General features: G+C 36.3%; 1 protein-coding gene across 1 annotated transcript in view; it reads right to left on the reverse strand.

The window, feature by feature from the left end:
• The window catches only part of Wdpcp (WD repeat containing planar cell polarity effector), a 252,700-nt gene that overhangs the window by 22,357 nt on the left and 208,013 nt on the right, over positions 1-22,330 (reverse strand). Inside the window, exon 15 of the mRNA XM_013022526.1 lies at positions 10,879-11,041. Within this exon, the coding sequence (XP_012877980.1) occupies positions 10,879-11,041 (163 nt within the window). The remainder of the gene's footprint in view (positions 1-10,878; positions 11,042-22,330) is intronic.

Consider the following 22,330-nt stretch of genomic DNA (forward strand, 5'->3'; position numbering starts at 1 on the left):
TATTTAATCACGTTTGTTTTTAAATGTTTATAACTTAAATGTTTATTATTTTAAATTTTAAATAATATATTAAAATTCTTTGTTATTCTGTGTGTGTGTGTATTCTTTTACTTTTTGTGCTGGTCCTGAGGTTTGAACTCAGGGTCTTGGTACTGTCCCGGAGCTTTTTTACTCAAGGTTAATGCTCTACCACTGAGCCACAGCTCTACTTCCAGCTTTTCTGGTCCTTAATTGGAGATAACGTCAGCCTGGGCTGACTTTGAACTGCGATCCTCCAATCTCAGCTTCCTGAGTAGCTAGGATTTTTATTGTTTAATTCTAGAAGATCTTTAACTTTTATCCCTGTTATTTAAAAGATTAAACATTTAATATAATTTTTTATTATTTATTATATATATTATAATTATTATTTAATATAAATATAAAAAATTTAACTGTAGGTAAATTCTGATCACTAAAAATTACAAATCAACAAGAAACTAACATTATTTAGTGCTTCACAGATATTTCACAGGTTAACAAGCCATGAAGAGCTATATAGGACATACATTAGGCTGTGAGGAGTACCTTTCTTGCATCCCCCCCCTCCCCCCCGTTTGTGGAGCTCTTTAGCTCAAGGCTAGGGTTCTACCACTTGAGCCATAGCACCCACTTCTGCCTTTTTCTGTGTATGTGGTGCTGAGGAATAGAACCTAGGGTCTCATGCATGTGAGGCAAGCACTCTACCACTGAGCCACCTTCCCAGACCATGGTTTTGTTTTAAACAGCCTTTTCAAACTTTTTTAAAAAAATTTAAATAGTTGTACAAAAGTACCATTCAGCATATCACTTTATAAGAACAATTCATCTAGATCAATATCACCTTTTTTGTTGTTGTTGGTTGTAGGACTTGAACTCATGGCCTGGGCTTTGTCCCTGAGCCTCTTTGTGCTCGAGGCTAGTGCTCTACCACTTGAGCCACAGTTGTGCTACTTCTAGTTTTGGAGTGGTTAATTGGAGATAAGAGTCCTACGGGGACTTTTCTGCTTGGGCTGCTTCGAACTGTGATACTAAGATCTCAGTTTCCTGAGGAGTTAGGATTACAGGCTTAAACCACAACACTCAGCTGAATGTGTGTCTTTAAATTTACAAATGTTTGGAGATATTTTTCCCATTTTTGTTATTCCTACTTTAACCCTGTTATGATCAGAGAGCATACTGGGTATATCCATGTCAAAACATATCCATATCAAAACAATGTGCAGCTAGATGCTAGTGGCTTGCTCAGACAACCACCTGCCTCTACCCCTAATGTCCATGCCCCTTGCCAGCAGCAAGTAGCCAAAGAGAATCCTCGCCCCTTTATAACTGCCAAAAGCCTGGAATGTCACAACGCCCCTCCCCCTTGCTCTTCACCTGCCTGCAATCACCTGACTGTGAGTCAGCCAAGGACTCCAGGTTCTGAGGCAGGGTTGTTGTCCAGTCCCGGAGAAGGCACAAGCAGCAACACATCTCCACCTTTTACCCCTAATGTCTACGCCCCTTGTCAGTAGGAAGTAGCCAGAGAGAATCAACTTCCTTCTATACTTATCAAAAGCAGGGGACGTTATGTCTGCCTGGAAAGAGCTCAGCTTGTCTCCATCATTTTGTTTTCCACGCAGGAAGTCAGCACGCAGCACCTGCGTTACCCAAGTGATGGGCACACCTGGAGGCAGTCACCACCCCTTTCTCTGAGGTTACCTCCCGGGGCGCCCCTGTCACACCTCCTCCTGCCCTACTTAACACCCACCCAGCCAGGGCTGCTCCCTGAGGGCGGGCCTGCAGTTTGTTTTCCTTTCTGCCTGAATCACGTGGCAGTTTACTCTCAGCAAGCCTTGCAGATGCAATAATTCTAGCTCATAAATATGAAAGGAATGATGGAATTAGAAAACTGCTATCTTACAATGCTATTTAATTTAGGTAAAATCCATCAATAAAGTCCAAAACAGGAGGCTTCAAAAAGGATGATGGGAAACTTCATAGTGATCATCTTTAGCCTCACTAAAACATATGCACCTAATATTGTGATGTGGGTACAGCACATCTCAGTCGGTATTGTTTGACACAGAGCAACAAGTTCCCCATATTAGTTTATAGAAACATATATAGCAAAAGAAAAACAATTCATAAGTAGGGGAAGTGTGCATACTATGTTCCAGATATGCAATTTACCTCTAGTAAGAGGAATAAAAAAAACTTGGTCTACCTTGAACCATAGTAAATGGATAATGTCTGTAAAAGGAAAAACTATTATATGATGCTTACAGCATGTTTTTAGCCTAGTGAGGAGATTTTTCTGGGGACCTGAAGTATATATAGAAGATATTTCAGTCTGTTTTTCAGTTCTATTTTCAGTTATGCATGAAATAGCAAAGCCCAAACTACCTGTTTCTTATACAGTTACAATTTTTGTGTATGTATATTACTGACACTGTTTTTCAGTTTGTTTTCTGCTTTTCACCATTCCTTCCCTGAAGCCTTAGTTTCTTAATCTTGTCTCCTTGTCCTCCCAGTACTGGGTTTGAACTTAGGGCATCACACCTGTAGGACACACTTCCTGGACCCACTTCCACACTTCTAGCTCTGCTTTTTGCTGGTTATTTGGAAATGGAGTCTAGGCCTCAAACTGCAATCTTCAAGATCTCAGCCTCCTGAGTAGCTAGGATTACATGTGTAAGCCACCAGCGCCCGGCTTTCTTCACTCTTAATGCAGAAAATTATGAGAACCTAGATTCAAAGAATATTGCAGAGAGAAGAAAACAGTGATGAACAGAAGAGGCAAATAGGTACTTTTTATCTCATCTACAATGGAAAATATATTTTATTTTTGAAACAGAACATTTCTTTATTTGACCAATGAAATTTTCATTTGTTTCCAAATATTTGTATTGGTATGTTGGGTATTTACATAACTGACAATATGTGTATAATGATGAACCAGCCCTTCATTTGGCAGAGCCTGTGGAGGACATATCATATAGAGTTCACTGATAAAGTTTAAGTGTTTTAAAGTATATAAATAGAGCTTTACATATGCAATTACATTTCCTTGTTTTTCATTTGAATTAAAAATAGAAAATGATACAATCTAATTCAAAACACTATTCTTTAAAAATGAATAAACTTTGGGCTCTGACTTTCTACATTCTTGTTTGTCTAGTTTTAGTACCAAAACAACTGCAGTTCCATGAAAGAGCTGGGGATCTGTGAAGAAACTCATTTCCTTATAGTGCTCCTTGTCATATTAGAATGATGAAGTATCTTCCCTTCAGTAAACTCCAGTGGATTAGAAATTAAGAAACAGACTAAATGAGGCTGGAAAGAAAGTGGAAATAATCTTTTTTGCTCTTCATTTCCAATTTCTAACATTTTCTCGATTAGCATTCTTAAACCGCCTTAGGTGTGATGAAAGCCTGTATCTTTTGGTTGATAAATTTCCAATACAGACTTTTATTTTTATATTTGAAAAGAGCTTTACATTGTCTAGCTTCTTTGGAAACATGCTTAAAATTGGCCAGATTTAGTCATATACCAAGCTTTGGAAAATATATGTCTCTAGGGAATTTCCCCTTTTTATATGCAAACCTATGTGCTTAAGATGAATGCAACCAGGTATGTCTAAGCTACTACAAGAGCTCAATACACTGGAAATGCCCAGTATGTTACACTTATTTTGGTTTAAGATGCAGAAATGGACTTCGTACACATATGCCATATGTTCTCATTTCATGCCAAGTTAACAAGAATTAAAAGACTGAGATGAATAAACAAGGTCAACTTAGGCTGAGCCAAATTAGACAACAGAGTAATTGTCAGATTTTCTGTTGGCAGGACCAGTTTGTTTTCAGCCAATCTTCATGAATTATAGGCTGTATTTTTTTTTTCTGGTTAGTCTATTGCCAGGCATTCTGTTGACAATTTCTTTGTTTTGTAAACACTGAAATTTTTCATCAGCTATATTAAATTCTGAATTAATGAGTATCTTTTGCCTGTCCCAACTTAAAGAAAAATTGCTAAGACACGAATCCGTAGAATCAACTCAAAATTTAACAACTTGTTACAGAATAGTATTTAATTTGGAGTCTGTTAGGTATAAATTCAGATTTATAATAAATAGCAAGAAACTAATCAGGCTGGGCACTTGTGGCTCACACCTGTATTCCTAGCTACTCAGGAGGCTGAGCTCTGAGGATCACCATTCAAAGCCAGACTGGGCAGGAAAGTCCGTGAAACTGTTATCTCCAATAAACCACCAGAAAACCAGAAGTGGTGTTGTGGCTCAAGTGGTAGAGTGCTTGCCTTGAGCTGAAGAGCTGAGGGGACAGTACCCAGGCCCCAAGTTCAAGCCCCACGACCAAACAACAACAAACAAACAAAAAACCCAACAACGACAAAAAACTAATCAGTATTGCAGTGAATTTATGACAGTAAATATCAGGGTAGATAAGTTTGCTGAAAATATAGTACACAGCAAGGAACTTTAGACTTTGACAGATAATCTAACACAAATGAGAAAGTTGAGACAACTACAGAATTGCATTATTTGAAATATAACTAGTATAGGACAGGACCATTTCTAATGGTAGTTAATATTACTTCAGATTCGGTACAATTATTTTACTTATATACTGCCCTTCTCACTCTGTGTGAATTTTTCTTCTAAACTACGCTTGAGTTGTGTACCACTTTTTAGTTGTCACATAAAAAATATGAAGGACCATTTAAATACTGATGTCATATGAAGAATAGCATCTCAGGCAGCCAGATCCAAAGAATGAAAACCATTTAAATAATAGTACTACTGACAAAAATACAAAATTTTCCTATGAATATATATAACCTTGTCAATTTACATAATGGCAACTAAAAAAACTGTTCTGTACTGCAAACAAGTGCTTTAATTTGGGAGATGCCATTCTTTTGTACATCTAATACTTACTTTAACTATTTTCAGTCTTTTAGACAAAACTTGCATTCTTTGGTTCATGTTTCCTCCATTTTTAAAACCAACAACCATGAGTTGAGTTCTTCTCACATTGACTCATTGTAGACACTGACTCTTCTTTCTTCCACATTTAAGGATTACAATACTCATATCTAGATAATCAAGTTGATATCCCTGTTTCAGAGTCATATGATTAGCAACCTTAATTCTATCTGCTACCTTAACTTTTCTTTGCAATATAATTTTAATATATTCATAGAGATAAATATATAGATATCGGTAGGAGGCCTTTCTGCCTAGCACATACTCTAATATTCTACAGTAACTTCTTGCTGCAATTAAAATAAGACCAATTGAATGGTCTACTAAGGTCCTAAGTAACTTACTTGCTCTTCCACCACACTTACTGCACAGTGTAGCTACACTGGATGCTACCTGAACCTCTCAAACTTATCTCCACTTTTAACATGTATAGTTTCTTTCCTTGGAGTTCTTGTCACCTCACATCATCAAATAGCCATTCGGGTTTTAACTCAAATATAACCTTCCCAGTGCAGGTTTCTTTGTTCAGATATTATTTTTTCTTCTAAAATTTACCATTATTATACACTTTTTTTTTTTTTTTGTCAGTCGTAGGGCCTGAACTCTGGGCCTGGGCGCTTTCCCTCAGCTCTTCAGCTCAAGGCTAGCACTCTACCACTTTAAGCCACAGCACCACTTCCGGTTTTCTGAGTGGTTAATTGGAGATAAGAGTCTCCTGGACTTTCCTGCCCAGGCTGGCTGTGAACTGTGATCCTCAGATCTCAGCCTCCTGAGTAGTTAGGATTACAGGCGTGAGCCACCAGTGCCCAGCTTGCCCATATTTGAGTTTGTTTCTTATTCATAGCATTCCTTTCCCAATGCTCTCAAACTTCCAAGAGAGCAAGTGGCATAAATATATTCCCTACCTAATATGTGACAGCCATTATAAGACACTGTGGGTATGGCTTGGAGACATTATGATGGTCATCACGTGCCTGCCTTAATGAACGCTACAGCTCTATGAGGAAGTAGGTATTAATCTAGTAGTCACACAGTGAATAAAATGAGACATAAGTTTTAAAGGTTTTATGATGTACTTTAAAAAAAATCTCTAGTAGATCAAGATCTATCTAGTGGTTTGTCTTTTTTGTGTTTCCCTTGGTATTTTTTAAAAATCAGAACTTTAATATTAACTTGTCTAAGTACATAAAAGTGTGTTGGCATTTTTGTTGGGATCACATTAAATTTTTAAAATAAAACAGGAAAAACTGACGTCTTAATAATAGGAAGTGATTCTATCCCAAGTCTTTCTATTTGTTAAGCCTAATTTATATTTTTTAGGGTGTTTTTAAAGTTTTCTATATGTAGACTTTGCACATTTGTTACACTTAATCGTATGTCAATTTCTTCATTGACATTGTAAATGAGGCTTTCTCTAACAGTTTGGTTCTATAATACATTTGTTTGCATATATGAAGACATTTGATTTACTTGTGTCAATTTAAAATTCTTTCAGTTTTAAAATATTTGATTTAGTTTTAACAATGAATCCATGACTTTTGAAGCAGATTGTTTTACTGCTTTTATTTCCTTACCAATTCTTTTTTCTTTCTTTCTTCTTCTTTTTTTTTGTTGGTTGTGGGACTTGAACTCTGGGCCTGGGTGCTGTCCCTGAGCTCTTCAGCTCAAGGCACATGCTCTACCTCTTGAGCCACAGCACCCTTCCAGTTTTCTGAGTGGTTTATTGGAGATAAGAGTCTCACAGACTTTCCTGCCTGGGCTGGCTTTGAGCCGCAATTTCAGATCTCAGCCTCCTGAGTAGCTTGGATTACAGGCGTGAGCCACGGGTGCCCAGCTTTTACCAATTCTTGTATCTTTGCTCCAAGGAAGCAGCAAACCCTTATGTAAGGGTCTGACAGAAATTTATTTTAGTCTTTGTCTCTATTACTAAACCATACACATTAAACCAATAGGTATGGCTATGTTTCAATAAAATTTTATGTACAAAACAGGTAGCAAGCTGCTTAAATTTGGCATGTAGGTGAGTTTGCCAGTCCTTATTAGATGATTTGTGCAGTCAGTTACTACCTCTAGAATAATGATGAAAAGTAGCTGAAACAATGGCTGCCAACATGGAAATGCTCCATTTAGAAAAACATCAGCATTAGGATTAAGTTATGTGTGCGCGCGCGCGCGCGCGCGCACGCACGCACGCACGCACACACACACACACACACGTTTAGTAGTATTCTCCAGTTTCTTTTTTCTTGAGTGCTTTCATCAGGGACAGAAGTTGAATTTAATCAAAGGTATTTTCCACATCCATAGAAATAACACAAATTTTTATGGGCTGGGAAGGTGGCTCAGTGGTAGAGTGCTTGCCTTGCATGCATGAGGCCCTGGGTTCAATTCCTCAGAACACATATGTAGAAAAAGCCGGAAGTGGCACTGTGGCTCAAGTGGTAGAGCACTCACTAGCCTTGAGCTGAGGAGCTCAGGGACAGCAAATTTTTTTATACTTCAGATTTATTTTCATTACAGCTCATATGTATAGTCTTGACAGTCTTTAGCAAAAAATTCTTAAACGAGCCCTATGTTTGTAATATATAATGAAACTTTTTTTTTTAATTTGGTCGTGGGGCCTGAACTCTGGGCCTGGACACTGTCCCTCAGCTCTTCAGTTCAAAGCTAGCACTCTACCACTTGAGCCACAGTGCCACTTCTGGCTTTTTCTGCTTATGTGGTGCTGAGGAATCAAACCCAGGGCCTCATGCTTGCAAAGCAAGCACTCTACCAATGAACCACCTTCCCAGCCCCTATAATAATACATTTTTAACAATATAAGGATGAAGAGTACAATTTACATGATAGAAATATACCTTAAGTTGTATGCAGATAGTAATAATGACTCTTGCTGACAAAGGAAAAATTTACAAACTTATTTTCTGATATTTTCACGAGTATTTATGAATGATATTGGGATATTTCTGTACTGTGAGAAGTCCTTCCTTGTTTTTGATGATTTGGAATATTTTCCAGAACATTAGAAATATCTGATCTTTGAAGGTTTGGTAGTATTTATAGAACTATCTGAATTAGATGCTTTATTACACAGATCATTTTGTATAAAATTTGCATGCTGCAGATTTCTAAGTCTAGTACTAGCCATTTGTGGTAATAGGTGTTTACCTAGGACATTATTTAACTTACAAAGCAACCAAAAAAGTAGTTTCATGATTTAAAATTCCTCCATGGTTAAGTGGTTTGTTGCCTGTTTGTGTAAATGGAATTTTATTGGACACATCCATGCCCATTCATATCTGTCTATGCTACAGTAACAACTGACTACTGTAAGCCTATCTTATTTGTGGATTTATTACATTCAGTTGTGGCCAAGTATGGTCCAAAAAACAAGATTTTATTTTAATCAAAAGAAAAAAGCCAGGTGCCAGTAGCTCACATTGCTCATCTAACTACTTTGAGGCTGAGAATAGGAGGGTCGTAGTTCAAGGCCAGCCAAGACACAAAAGTTCATGAGATCTCTTCTATAACCATAGCTGAGTTGTCTGTACCTGTAATCCCAAGCTCCCTGGTAAGTTGAGAAGTGGAGATCCTGGGCAGAAAATGATCACAAGACTCCATTTTCATGCAGGGAAGCTAGACCCGTGGAGTGATTTTAGCTATGTTGGGAAGCAAGACCCTCTCCTGAAAATAACCAGTAGAAAGCAGGGCTGGAGGCATAGCTCAGCCTTAGTGCTGCCAAATTATAAAAATTATAAATTCCTATACAGGTATTATACAACTCAGATGCTGTGAGCTTATTTCAATCAATCTAGTGTTATTACCAACTGTGTTCAATCACTGTATGATATGCTGAGCGTTTCCCTGCCCTTTATTTTGTGAGAATATCTCTGTAAAAGACTCAGACATGAAGGCTTATGGTAGAATTATTCGTAATAGCCTCCAAATGGAAATGTATATAAAATTTTTCTAGAAACAGCAAGCAGAGTGGTTGTCTTAGGTTGGAGTAGAGAGTAAAATTAGGCACATGGAAATATTTGTGTGGAAATGTTACAAAACTGAACTGAGGTGATTTTCATATAACTTTCTAAGCTTATCAAGTACCATTATAGATGAATTTTACAGTTCATGCAAGATACACCTCACTAAAATTGTTTTTAATGAAGTAAAATGTAAAAATGGCTAAGGATAATATTGGTTGCCTATGTTTCTAACTCCCAATATTTCTATAAATAATACAGAACATAACTAAAAGGAGGAATGAAGGACTGGGTATGGCTCAAATGGTACAGTACTTGACTAATAGGCATGAGGCCCCAAGTTCTATCTCTAGTACTACAAAAAGAAAAAAATGATTAAGAAGAAATGAGCTGCTTGGCAACTATGCTCAGCATGAGTTGAAGAAAATGTCCCAAATTCAAAATAATTATAAATAGGATGGAAAACCCCTCTCCAAATTGAAAAGTTGAGTCCATCTAGGAAAAAAACCACCAAAACTGCGAGGTCATATAGCTTCATCAGGAAATTGTGGAGCGCTTAATTAGCCCCTCTGGCTCTCTTCTTTCTGTCCGTTAAATTTTTGACTAGTTGTCATTCAGCCACTTGCTCAATCAGGAGATCAGAATTGTTGCTCTCCTTGGTCATTTCCTATTAACTTTGTCACTAATTTCACTGGCAGTGAGTTTGATGCTTTTATTGAGAATAATGGCAAGCAAGGTTTTTTCTACACTCAGGCCCAAATTCAGTCAGCTGTTGGCTTTCACAACCAATCTTAACTGGTAGAAGAACTAGAAGAACTAGCTTAAGCTTGGGAGGAAGATAAGAACTGCCTTCAGCAGGATTCTCATAGACTCTAGTTTATTTCTAGAAATTGAGCAGTTTTTCTAACCAATAAATGCTTCTCTATTTGTTGCTTGCCTTTGCTTTCCAGGGCCCAGAAAGGAGAGGGTTTGTACAGTTTTATAATAGTTTCCTGGAGAGAGGATCTAAATAAACACTCATACTTGGAAATGCTGATCCTCTTTACTGTTAATTTATGTGATTTGAAGCATTTTTTCTCAAGAACATTATAAAAATATGTGTATAATAGATACACATGAATTTTAAATCCAGCCTTTCTACAATTAGTACATAAGATTAGGATCATTTGTAAAATATAATCTGTCAAGTTTGAACCATTGTTTTCATAAGTTTTGTTGTAACATAACTATTCTAATTCACTTGCCCATTCTTGTCCATGACTACTTTCATACTAAAACAGCAGGATTGAGTAGTCACTAAAAAGTTCACGTGGCTCACAAAGCCTAGCAGACTTATTATCTTGTACATTACACTATGTTTGAGCATTATTATATCTTAGTTAATGTTATAATGATCGTAACAAATAATACTATTTCTGAAAATAGTGCTGTAATTATCACTCTACATAACAATCATGTATTAATTTCATATCCATTTTTTCTTAACCCCATGTGGCAAGATGGATCTTTAAATTTTCTTTTATCAGATTTCAAAATGAATAGGAAACATATTTAAGTTATATATCCTAAAAATTAATATTCGTTTAAGTTAGTCTAACAGTCCTAGAATTTAACAGGAAAATATAACTAGACTATAACAAATATTACAGTAATTTCTAGAAGAACATTCATTTTAAAAGTACTCTTTTTATGTTCAGTTCTGCTTGCATTAAGCCTGCTCTGGCATTACCTAACTACTGCAAAGTCTTAGCCAGGAGAAAAATGCATATTTTTTCCTTGGCATTTTCAAATATTCTTGCTTAGCTATTAGTTTTTAGTTGAGCATGGTATTTAAAGTATTGAATGCGAAGTACTTCCTTTTATGGAATAAATTTTCAATTCAACATAGCTTACCTGTTAGAAGAACCATTCAGTGTTTTTTGCTGAATAATATGTCTGTGGACAGATCCAAAGGAAGGAAGATCATCTGGAAGTGATTCTTCCCCTTGAGGAACTAAAGACAGCCCAACAAAAGCATCACTTAGCATATCCCCTCTGTCCAAAGGCCCCAAGAGTTCTGTAAAAAATGATTAAGACAGGGATCAAATACAATTTCAGCTAACTCCTACATATGTTCCAATTACAGAAAAACTTCACAGATCCCAATGGAATTCTTCCTTTATCTTGTCAACGTGCTATGTAGCACACAATTAAAATAATGAAACTCCCAGTCCCTCATGACTTCAGCCATTTTTATACTTACTTCAACAAAAGAGTTGATAACAACATCATGATTTCAGATTCAGATTTTTTAAAATTCATTTATACTTTTGCCTATTCATAATGCTTTTGTAAGCACTTTATTAACCAAATCTTTTTATACTGTCACACAATTTATTTCTGGAATATTGTAGAAGTCAATTTTACTCTTCTGTATTATGCACACTTTGAAGAGGAAAAGCTGTTGCTCAATATTTTTCAACTACTGTTAATTAGTGTTCAGGATAAAACCAGGACTCTGCACACTGTAGGCAAATCACAACCACTGCTTTCAACTAGCATTATCAAGTATATATACAGGGTATATTTCCATATCATACAGATGTAAGCTGTAGAGACACCTTAGCCACTTTGACAGATAAATGCTTTAAAAAGTTGTTTGGAATAGAGATTATAAAAAATGTACATATTGTCAGAAATACAAGGCTTCTTAAAAATCCAAGAAGGCTGTGGACCACAATATCTGTCAGTTTAATAACTGTAGCAAGAAAACCACAGAACTTAATTTTTGCCATCCCTAATTTCAAATGTACAGTTCACTACTGTTAAATATATTCATTGTCGTGCAGCATGTCTAGAACTCTTTCATCTTGCAAAACTGAAACTGCATCTATTAACAATTAATCATTCCTCCTTTTTTTCCAACTGTGAACATACAATTTATTATAGGAGATATGACTTAACAAGCTAGAAGAAAATATTAATATTTGACACAACAGAATGTGTGAGGGTTGGACAGCAATGCTAACAGATACATACTTGCACATATTAAAAAACATTCCTCCCTCCTTGCTGCCCCTAATAACCACCATTTTATTTTGTTTATATAAACATGATAAATTTAGATACTTTGTATAAAAAATGTCTTTGTTTTATGACTGGCTTATTTCACTAAATATAATGTCTTCCCTCAGTGTTATTCACATCATACTACGTGATAGGATTTAGAACTTAAGGCAGACTAATATTACATTGTATATATATATATATATATACTACATTTTCTTTATCCATTTACTTAAATATGGACATTTCAGTTGCTTCTGCCACCTGGGTATTATGAACTATGAACATGATTGTACGATTATCTACTTAAGAGTCTGCTCTAAGTTCTTTTGAATATAACCTAGTAAGTGGAATTGATTATGTGAAATTCTATTTTCTATAGTGTCTCTTTTATTCTGTTATGATCTGATAAAATTCAGGAAGTTATTTAAATTTCCTTATAATTGCTAAGACTTGCATAATGTCTTGAAATATGGTCTATGTTGTAGACCTTTCCATGGGCTTCTGAGAAGATTGCTTATGCTGAAGCTGTTTGGAATATTCTGTAGATGTCTATTAAATCTATTTGCTGTATAGTATTTTTTATTTCTGATGTTCCTTGTTGATTTTGGAGGTGTGTGTGTATCTAGATGACTAATCTACTGTTGAGACTAGGGGTACTAACATAACCAACTATGTTGGAGTCTACTTGTGCTCTTCTTTCTAGTAGTATTAATTCTCCTGCACTGGGTGCTTTGAAGTTGCATGTATATATATATTTACAGATACATGCTGTATCAGTATGATGGATTGCTCTCTTAAACATTATGAATTAACTCTCTTGGTCCCTTCTGACTAATTTTGGCTGGCAGTTTGTTTTGTCAGACATGAGTATATAAGCTTTTGGGCTCCATTTGCATGGTAAATCCTTTTCATCCTTTCTTTTTAACTTGTGTTTGTCTTTACTAGTGAGGTCCATTTCTTCCATTTCTTATAGGCAACAAACAGTTGGGTTTTGTTTTTTAATCCAATCCATTAGTCTGTGTTGTTTGAAAAGTTGAGAGCATTAACACCCAGAATTATTATTAAAAATTATGCAGTATTCCCTGGTATTTGGTTGTTTTGTAGTGTTTGATTCTTTCCTGCTCTTCATTTGTCTTTCCTGTATTTTTTTTTTTTTTTTGGTCCTGTCGTGGGGCCTGAACTCTGGGCCTAGGCACTGTCCCTCAGCTCTTCAGCTCAAGGCTAGGGCTCTACTACTTGAGCCACAGCGCCACTTCTGGCTTTTTTCTTTTTGCTTATGTGGTGCTGAGGAATCGAACCCAGGACCTCATGCATGCAAGGCAAGCACTCTACCACTGAGCCACCTTCCCAGCCCCTCTTTCCTGTATTTTTATAGATGCATTTATCTTTCTTTTCTGGTCTTGTCTATCTGATATTCTAAAACCCTCCTGTATCTGGATGACTGTTTCTCTTGAAAAATTTTCTGGTATGTTTTTGAGTATGTTTTTTATGCCTTTAGAGTACACCTTTTTTTTTTTTTCTATGCCTTGACTTGGAGGTTTAGACTTCATTTTTCCTTGTCAGTTGTGGAGCTTGAACTCAGAGCCTGGATGCTGTCCCTGAGCCTTTTTGTGCTCAAGGCAAGTGCTCTACCACTTGAGCCACAGTGCCATTATTGGTTTTTAAGTGGTTAATTGGAGATAAGTGTCCCATGGGGACTTTCCTGCCCTGGCTGGCTTCAAACCATGATCTTCATAGCTCAATCTCTTGAATTACAGGCATGAACACCCAGCACCTGGCTTAGGTTTAGACTTTTAATGGTGTCTCAGAGGTCTTCTGTGTTCCAGTAGTATTTTTAAAAATTATTTCTTTTTTATATGAATGTACTAATATATCCACCTATCTCAAATACAGATTTTTTTTTAATCTAGTCTGCTGGGACACATTCAACTGAGTTTTTTTTTGCACAAGGCCTATTGCTTTGCTTCATTGGTTGATGCTCTGCTCACTTGACCCGTACCTCCAGTCTAGCATTTTGCTGGTTAGTTTGGGGATAGGACTTTCTAACTGTGTTGGTTTTAAATCTCATTCTTCAGATCTCAGCCTCCTGACTAAGTAGGATTTAGGTGTTAGGCACTGGTGCCTGACTCAGCTTTTTATCTGAAGAATCTCAATTTGTTTTCTTCTTCAGAATTTCTATATGTTTTTAAAATTACTGTATTATGTCTTGCATTATCTTTCTTTCATTTGTAGATTTTTGTGTTTATTCAGTTATATATCCAAGCTCATTTAAAATTTGTTGATTTTTTTAATTCTTTGTGATTTCATCTACTTCAATATTGTTAGTGTTTGGTATTTTTAGGTATCCTTAGTGTTGTTTTCACAGAAGAGTCTATAATCTTGTTTTCTTGTATTTCTGCAATTCAGATTTGTGTAACTGAGGCCAACTTGTTGGTTGTTAGTCTTTCAGTTGATATATTCTTAGTTTCAGACAGGACTCTATAGTAGAAGGTTGACATACTATTTCTCACCACTGGACTTGGGGTATGGCACAATAGTTAAATACTCATTGATATAGTCAGGGTAGCATACTTGATCCAAAGCACTGCTCACATCAAGTAAAACTAACAGAGTCTGTTGTAGAAGGGCTGGCTGTCTGTTTCTGGCATGTTTTCACGATAGTAGCTTGTCTTCATTATGCACTTGGAGACACAGCTGGCTAAGACACAGGGCTCTCTGTCTCACTTGGCAGCAAACACATTACAGTTCCTGGAAGTGGTTCTTAGTGCTTTCAGGCTATGTCCTGCAAGTCATCTCCCTATGGAAGTCAGGAGGCTGTAGAAACCATCTGATGTGAAAGGTTTGGGCTTGGAGCTCTCAATCCCACCTGGCAGCTAACACATGCAATTTAGTTCCCAGAGGCAGGTGTTAGTGTTTTTAGACTATGCCCAGCAGTCCACTGTCCTGTGGAAGGGAGCATGGAAATTGAATGATCTGGAGAACATAAACTGAGGGCTCTCTGTCCCTTAGAACAACAACAACACACCACAGGAAGCAGTTCCCAGAGATGGGTTCAGTGCCTTCAGAACCTACCCAGTAGTTCGCTTCCTTTGAGAGTGAGTAGATTATGGAAATCACATGACTCAGAGGGTCTTGGCTCAGAGATTTTGGACCCATCTGGCAGCTAACACATGTGGCCAAGAGTCAGGCTTAGAGACCATACACTACATCACCCTTGGGCTCTTAACACTTAGATGATGGGACTTGCTCCTCACCAAGGAGGTAGGTCCTCCAACTACTAGGTCATTCACTGCCTGAGCTTTCTACTGCTTGAACCTCTGCGGGTCCACACCACATGCTCTCCCTTCCCATGACTATCTTCTATCCAGACACTGTGGCAGGGTATACCAAAACTACCTGAGCCATGGCTGTGCCTTGCTACCAACCCCCTAATATAGCTAATTCCCAAACACTGAGCCCTCTCTCAAGATAATGCCTTGTTTTAGCAACCAGAAATAAGTGGAACAGCAGAATGTCATTTTTTTTTCACTGAAGCTAGCCTTCTACACAGGAACAGACAAAACTGTCTGACCAAATCCCTGTATTGGATCTAAGGCTTGTAGAGGTATAGATAATCCTCCTGCTAGAATTGTCAGTGTGTGCCAGGACCTTCTGGTTTACCTTGAAATTGTATTTTTGGCTTCCCCTTCCTGTTGGATAGGGTAGACAGAGCTTCAGATGGTTTCTAATTTTCTCTGTCAATTTCCTTTTGTCTATGCTTTTCAAGTATTTAACTACCTCCTCACAATTCCTAATACTCTCTCTCTTTCTCTCTCTCTCTAACTGACTCTTCTCAATCAGGCCACCAAATGTAGGATGCTCTAATCTACCAGCTTGCTCCACCCTATTGATACATATGGCCTTCAACTTTTCTCTTTGCATTATTTTTAGTGTATCTCATCAATATAAGTATGAGGTTGGTTTTACTTTCATTTGAAACAAAACATTTTCTAATTTCTTTTGTGCTTTTTTTTGACCCATTAGTTATCTGCTGCTTAATGTTTACGCATTTGCGGATTTCCTGTTTTCCTTTTGTTACTGCTTTCTAGTTTATTCCACTGTGATCAGAAAAGATACACTTTTTCCATCCTTTTGAATTTGTTAGAAGATTTTAGGGCTGTGGATGTACTCAGTGATAGATCACTTGCCTAGAATACCTGAGGCTTAGTTTGTACTCGCAGTACCACATGGAAAAAAACAACCTATTTATTGACTTCCTATGGTCATTCCTAGAGAATGTTCTGGGTACACATATAAGGATGTGTATTTTATAGCTTTGGGTGAGTATTTTGTATTTGTCTGTCATTCTGATCTGTGGTATATGTATATATATCTTCTGTGTGGTAGTTTATTCATTAGTGAAATTTTATACAAACTATGAATTACCTACTTATTTGCTTTGTTTTCTTTTCCTAAACTGACAGTCCCATGTACCAAAATCAGTTAACAGATGTCTGACCTACAGTATTTAAGAATGTACTTCAATTACTTACCAACACTTAAATATTGGTAAATTTCACATATGATCTAGAACCTTAGCTTACTTTTTAAAAAAAACTTACTTGGCAGCATTTCTCCTCTATTTCCAAAGAACAGTTGTCTGCTGAACTAGAGTGGCTACTGCCCTCTTTATCCTATCCCCCATCAGATCCTATTATTTCCATAATACTAAAGCTAAGTATTTTGTCTGTTTAGCATCAGGCTTATACTTCTAAGGCCTCCATGTTGACTGTAGGACAGGGCCAAATACAGTTCTCTCCTGGGCCATCTGGTTTTGTGTGGCTCATGTCCTAAGTGCAGTTTTTGTATTTCCAGATGGTTGAAAAGAAACAATATACTCTTAGAAGTGAAAATTATAAGAAATAAAAATTTCAGTGTCCAAATACAGGTTTTTTGGAACATAGCCACACTTGTTTGTAAGACAAAATTAGCCTTCTATAATACATAAATAGTTTAAGAGTAGTTGAAGCAGAGAGAATACGACATGTAAAGCCTAACATTTATAACCCTTTGGGAAAAAATTTACTGTACATTACCTAGAAAAGGGAATGTTTTCCTCACTTAAAAAAATCTTTTTCTCCTTCATGTTTGTTCCATATTTTCTCTTCTACCATGAACCTTCTACCCAGGTAGAAATTTCATAAAAATTTAATTTCATAGAAAGAAGGAAAACTGAAAAACTGAGGAGACTGGGTTCTTATCTCTCTTTAACTGTGATCTTGAACAAGTCATTTCATCTCTTTAAGCATCAATTTCTTCATTTATTTAACATAAGTGCTAAATTGGGTTACCTCTAAAACATTTATCACTTTGAATTCATGAAATAGAAAAAAAAGAGATAAGCTGGGTGAATAAAAATGTAAAGGAGAAAGACTAAAGAAGGACCTGGAGACTCCCAGTTGCTAAGTAGGTAAGACAGACTAATAATTATTACCTTTATTGAGTTAGTCCATTTACATATATTCTCTTTCATTCTCATAATGACCCCATAAACCTTGTGCACTAAGTATCATTACCCCATTTGCAGATACAGAAACAAAGGGTCAAATAAGTTAATTGGCTTGTTCTAAACCAATATCTATTAAGTGGTAAGAATCAAGGTTCATACCTGAAATATCTGGCATAAAGCCAGTGTTGTTCCATATCAACAAACTGCTAGACTCAAGAAGAGAAGTAAGCTAAACTAACTTATTGGCATTATACATTGTCTTTTGAAATGAACACCATTATTTCTCTAGTGATCTTATACATCATTTGTTAAATCATTCTCTTCCTTTTGTTGGCTTTGTGCCTTCAAAGGAGATATCCTTTCCAGACTAAAATCTCCAAAGGATTTTCAGGGTAAAACACATTTCAAGATGTGCAATCACATGGAAGAACGAAATTCTTTTATAATATTGTTTGTTAAACTGACAGCTCTACTTAACAGGAGCTATTAAAATATTTACAAAGTAGCAGCTGCTCTTGTTAAAAAATACAGCTTTTGGAGGCATAAAATAAACAAGCTGATAAGTACAAGATAAGCCATTTGACGGGTTCTTTGTGTACACTGCACAATATTTAGAAAATTCTGATATTTACAGAGCAATTATATTGTAAGATCTTTTAAGTTACAAGGACATAGATTCAGCAAGAACTGAACTGTTTATAAGAATTTTCCATACTGATCTTTTAAACAAGTTAGGAAGTCCCCAAACATTATCTTTTGTGAAATGCTAGGCGTTTGGTATGTGTTGTTTTGTTTTTCAAAATAAGTTTTGGTCTTAGAAAACAGTTATACTTGAATGAATCTCTATAGAGCTAGGTGAGTTCTATATTGACCTAGAATTTCAGCCAAGGCTCTTCAGAAAGTAATTACAAATGGCAGGAAATAGACCAAAACAACAACCCAATGCCAGCCAAAACAAAACAACAACAACAAAAAAAAAAAAACCCAGAAACCCATTTAAAAGCAATTTCACATTTGTACTTTATGTCTTTCTTTTTTTTTTTTTTTTTTTTTTTGTCGGTCGTGGGGCTTGAACTCTGGCCTGGGGCGCTGTCCCTCAGCTCTTCAGCTCAAGGCGAGCGCTCTACCACTTGAGCTACAGCGCCACTTCCATGTACTTTATGTCTTAATCTACTAGTCTGACAGGTTTTTTTATATAAGCTGAATGGTTCTGTATTTTCCAAAAAAATTTACAAAAGTGTTAATCACAAAAAGTTACCTGTGTGGGGGTTCTTATTAATTTTCTCAAAAGAGAGCATCAATATATAGCTTTTACAATCCAACATTATATATAAACAGAGGGAGAACTACATATAAAAGTGGCGTTTGGGATAATCCAGACACATAAAAGATACACTGGTTATAAGCAGGCTGATTTTATTTAATGGGTTTTACTTACTGGCAAGAAAAAGTAAAATCTAACCATTATTTATAAACTTGTAATATTCTAATAAACTTGAGTAGACCACATCATTTTATTAACAAAGTTTCACAAAAAGCATGGAGTTATTCTAAACATTTAATTGTGTGTGTGTGTAGTATGGCTGTTTTCAAGTTCATCCAGTTTGTTTGTTTTCTTTTGTGCCAAGCCTGGGGCTTAAGCCCCAGGGCCTAGACACTGAGTTTTTTTTTTTTTTTTGCTTAAGTCTAGCACTTTACTACTTGAGCCACAGCTCCACTTCTGTTTTTTCGTGGTTAACTGGAGATATAAGTTTCATGGAGTTGGCTGCCCAGGTTGGCTTTTAACTATGAACCTCAGATCTCAGCCTCCTAAGTAGCTAGGAGTTACAGGTATGAGTTATAGACACCCAAATTTATGAGAGAAAAAAATTGGAGATAGGGTTCCTGGTATGTGTTTCCCAGACTGGCTTTAAACTCAAAGAGGCTACATCAACTTCTTAAACTGCTGCTGTGTTAGTAGGAATGCTCAAGTGTCCCCAGCCCAAGTCATGTTTTCAATATTTCTCAAATATAGGATTTCCATTCTGGGTGTTTTTTTCTTTTGATAGTTTGTTACAGCCCAACTTTGAAGTTGCTCCTAGATTAGGCTGACTTTGAACTTGCAATCTTCCTGCCTCAATTTTTTGAGTACTGGGATTATAGATACATACTACCAAACCTAGCTATTGCTTTCTATATCTACTTTCTAGAAATTAAGTGATAGAAATTATGGCATAAGTTTCTGCTTTTACTTTTAATAATCCTCTGTGTATGTGTAGTATTGTTTTATTTTATAGCTTTTAAGACACATTAAATACTATATACTATACATTTTATTCTAAGCTTTGTGTGGGTGCCCTGGGCCTTGTATCTGCTAAGTAAATACTCTGCTGCCATATTCACAGCCCTAAAACCTTTTCAAATTATTTTTATTTCAAGAAGTTCTACAGTTTAGATTGAAAATGATGTAATAGGGTATTGTGAAGTTTCCAAATAACAAGCTCTTAAATTTATTTCGTATGTTACTGCTTTTAGATCACAGTATGCTTTTTCTCTATTATTTCCACTCTTTGAAAGTTAATGGTGTTTACTGAAGTTTTTTTTTGAATACTTTTTATTATCTTTAAGTAGTTGTACAAAGGAGTTGCCATTCACCGAAACAGTTCAGGAACATAGGGCATCTTGATCAATGTCACCCTGTTAACGTTCTCACCCACCCCTCCCAACCCAGCTTTTCCCTCATTTATCTTTATTTTCGGTTATGTATTAATTTTTGGGGGGGTATTTAACAAAGCAGTTTATATATACAATGCATCTTGATCTATATCACTACTTCAACATCTTCACCCCCTTTTACCTATTCCTTCCCTTATATTTCTCAATTCTGTGGTATATGCAATGAATTCTTTGCCTGAATTCTTACCCTCTCCCCCTTCATTCTTTATCCCTCTTTCCTTATAGCTCAATATATAGCCATTTTTTTCCTGAATGTTTCCATAACACTTTAAAAAAGGAATAGCCTTCAGTTTTAGAGTTTCTCACATATCTGCATCACTGATTATGTTGCCTAGGTATATTCTTCTTCCTATTTTTTGTTCACTTGGTCTTCCTCTTTTTTTTTTTCCAGACTTGTGGATTGAACTAAGGACCCTATTCTTGCAAGCATAAGCCATGGCTCCAATCTCTTTTGGCATTGGTTATTTTTGAGGTAGGGTCTTACTTTATATCCAGACTGGCCTGGGCTACAATCCTACTACTTGTGCTTGCATAAATGGTGTGTACCACCCTACCCATGAATGTGATGGTGTCTCATAAACTTGTACCTTTCTTGGCATCCAACTACTACCCTCTGATCTCTATTTTTCAAGTAGCTAAGATTACAGGCCTGAGCCACTGTGCACAGCTTGACCTTTCTCTTGGGAGAGGTATAACAGTTTCCTTTTAGAGTAAATTGCTGTTTATTTTTCCTGAAAGATCTCATAATATCTGCTTTATGAAGGCTGTTTGCTGTCTTATCAGAAACTTCAAGTGATACATTTTCACTGTGAATTTCAGCTTTTAGCATTATGAAAAATGTCCTTTTCATTCTCTCTGAATTCTGTCTTCCCAGATATTAAGACTGTGACCTCTAATTTCTTTTCATTTGTCTGCATCTTTATCTCTTTTATTTTTAACCTTTCTGAATCAATCTCTTCTCTTTCTTCTCCTTCCTCATCTCCTTCCTGGGTGTGTCTATTCTGTTTTCTTTAATAAAAAATTGTCATTATAAAGGTGGTATACATAGGAGTTACAGTTACACACGTCAGGTAATGAGTATGCTTCTTTTTGGATAATGTCACCCTTCCTCTGGCTCTCTCCCTGGGGCGTTTATTTTTATGTCTATTTATATGTGAAACATGGTGTTGGATTTTGCTTTGTTACCTGAACTTTTTTTTTTTAAATAAATGAGTTAGGCTCATTCATAGTTACTGATATATTTATATTCAACCTCAGATATTTCATATTATTTCATTATACAAGATTTTCCCCTTGGTATCCATAGATGATTGTTTCTAAGAACCCCATAGACTCAAAGTTGTACAGACTCAAGTCTCTTATGAAAGATGGTATCGTTTTTGAATATAGCCTATGTATAACTTCCTGCATACTTTAAATTATCTCTAGAGCAGAGGTACAGCTCAATGATAAGGTGCTTGCTAGCATATATGAGAACCTAGGTGGGCCCCAAACACCACAAAAAATCAACAACTTCAGCCAGGAGCTGGTGGCTCACACCTGTAAGGAAAGTCCATGAGACTCTTATCTCTAATAAACCACTCAGAAAACCGGAAGTGGCATTGTGGCTCAAGTGGTAGAGCACTAGCCTTGAGCTGAAGAGCTGAGGGATGGCGCCCAGGCCCAGGGTTCAAGCCCCATGACCGACCCCCCCCAAAAAAAGCAACAAAGTTATACTTAGGTTACTTATAATATCTAATACACTGTATATAAATAGTTCTTAATGCTAAATTGTTTAGGGAATAATGACAAGAAAAGATGTCTGTACATGTTCAGTATAGATGCAGTTTCCCCTTCATATATATATATATATATTTATTTATTTAATTTTTTTATTGTGAAAATACTGTACAGAGGGGTTACAATTACATGGGCAAGATAATGAGTACATTTCTTTTTTAAATTTTTTTAATTTTTTTTTTTGTGAACACACTGTACAGAGGGGTAACAATTACATGGGCAGGATAATGCATACATTTCTTATCAAGCATTGCAGCCTCCTCCTTTGTTTACTCTTCACATCCCTTAATGAGTACATTTCTTATCAAGCATTGT

This window comes from Dipodomys ordii, unplaced genomic scaffold (genome assembly GCF_000151885.1).
Source record: "Dipodomys ordii isolate 6190 unplaced genomic scaffold, Dord_2.0 Scaffold63, whole genome shotgun sequence".
NCBI lineage: Eukaryota > Metazoa > Chordata > Mammalia > Rodentia > Heteromyidae > Dipodomys > Dipodomys ordii.